Source organism: Physeter macrocephalus, chromosome 14 (assembly GCF_002837175.3).
Source record: "Physeter macrocephalus isolate SW-GA chromosome 14, ASM283717v5, whole genome shotgun sequence".
Classification (NCBI taxonomy): Eukaryota; Metazoa; Chordata; class Mammalia; order Artiodactyla; family Physeteridae; genus Physeter; species Physeter macrocephalus.
In genome coordinates this window covers 28,057,827-28,059,685 of record NC_041227.1, presented here as the reverse complement: position 1 = coordinate 28,059,685, position 1,859 = coordinate 28,057,827, and the positions used below count along the sequence as shown (strand labels likewise).

General features: G+C 40.3%; 1 protein-coding gene across 6 annotated transcripts in view; it reads right to left on the bottom strand.

Annotated features, from left to right (window-relative positions):
* ATRN (attractin) overlaps positions 1-1,859 on the bottom strand; it is a 168,619-nt gene that overhangs the window by 57,582 nt on the left and 109,178 nt on the right. For all 6 annotated transcript variants that reach the window (XM_028498927.2, XM_028498928.2, XM_024117128.3 and 3 more), the window contains exon 23: positions 475-553. In XM_028498927.2, coding sequence (XP_028354728.1) covers positions 475-553 — 79 coding nt within the window. The remainder of the gene's footprint in view (positions 1-474; positions 554-1,859) is intronic.

Below are 1,859 nucleotides of genomic sequence, written 5' to 3'. Positions count from 1 at the left end.
GCCGCTCCGCGGCATGTGGGATCCTCCCAGACCGGGGCGCGAACCCGGTTCCCCTGCATCGGCAGGCGGACGCGCAACCACTGCGCCACCAGGGAAGCCCCAGAGTCAATTGCATTTTTCAGTTCTGAAGCACGGATGGAGATGATGATGGCAGCACCACAGCAGAGGCTGCAGCAGTGGTATTAATGGTGGTAGTAGGGCAGGGGTCGTGAGCATGTACTGATCTTGATACCATGGCAGGCACTGATAGGTATAGCCAAATTTAATCTACAGTATAAGTATTATTACCTTCTCTTTAAGATGAATAACCCTAAGGGTCTAGAGATAGATTTTAGACACTTGCTCAAGGTCTTCCAGCTAATAAGTGGCAAAAGTGGTTTTCAAACTCATCTGTCTGTCTCCAGAGCCCCTTTTCTCAACTCTTTCTCAATCAATTATCTCCACTCGGAAGGTCTTCTCTAGGTATGTCTTTACCTGAGAAGCTGGCAGCCCAGGTGATGTTGAGGTTGAAGTTTTTGGAGGCATTGATGAACATGTCCAAATCCCTATTTTGCTGATAAGATGTACAAATAATTAGAAAATGAATTACTGTAACAGTTTCCTGATTTTAAAAGAAAGCAGTAGTTAAATTTTACTACTCTCAACTTTCTTAATTACAAAAAGATATTTTAATGTCTTAAGAGAAACTCATGCTTATAGAACAGTTAGCAAAATTTCTAACCCAAAACAAATTTCATTTCACTCCCATAAAAGTATATGGGATTTAGGGACTTCCCTGGTGGCACAGTGGTTAAGACTTTGTGCTCCCAATGCAGGGGCCCCGTGTTGGATCCCTGGTCAGGGAACTAGATCCCACATGCACGCCACAACTAAGAGTTCTCATGCCACAAGTAAGGAGCCCGTCTGCCGCAACCAAGACCCAGTGCAACCAAATAAATAAATAAATTAGTTAAATTTTTTTAAAAAGTATATGGAATTTAATGCCTTATCAAATGCCTAACTCCATGAAAAAGTATCTTTTAAAAAGACCCTCACCAGAGCACAGTGACCTACATCCTGTGACCTATGTTAGGGAATCAGCCTCTTAAGGATCCTCTGGGCAGCCCTTTCCAAATGTCTGAAGAGTAAAACACTTGGTCAAGTGTCTCAATTTATATTAATTTATAAATCAAACCTACATACTTCTGAACCCATAGATTATATACAGTGTAAAGTTCTCCAAAATGGAAGTGGTTTTTAAGGAATAGCACATAAAGCTGAAATAAACTAAATTTAAAAACTTTTAATTGTCTTCACCCATGAGTAAGAACATTTTTCTCTCACTAAAAATATTATTTCAAGAGAAATATGACAGAATATGTTTTATTACCTTTGAAAACTTTGTATACCACTTAGAGATACAGCAATTTGAAGAGCTAGCTTAATTTTATTGTGACTCTTGGTTTTAATGACTGAAAAAGGTATCTCTGAGGAATGTGTTGGGCCAGCTGGAAGAAGAGCACTGTCAGTAGTGTTGGGTAAATCATGATACTAATTTTTAGTTTTCCCTGAAATTTGGCTAATAAATCTCTTTCTTGGGGTCAAAAAATTGTTTTTCCAAATGAGTCAGATGTTGTGTTTTATATTTTTGAATCCAATCCTGCTGAAATTCTTCACATTGAAAGATTTTTAAAACAGGTTAGAAAATTAAGATTTTAAAGAGTTTTCTTTCTCTTTTTTTTTTTTTTTTTTTTTTTGCGTTACACGGGCCTCTCACTGCTGTGGCCTCTCCCGTTGCGGGGGACAGGCTCCGGACGCGCAGGCTCAGCGGCCATGGCTCACGGGCCCAGCCGCTCCGCGGCATGTGGGCTCCTCCCAGA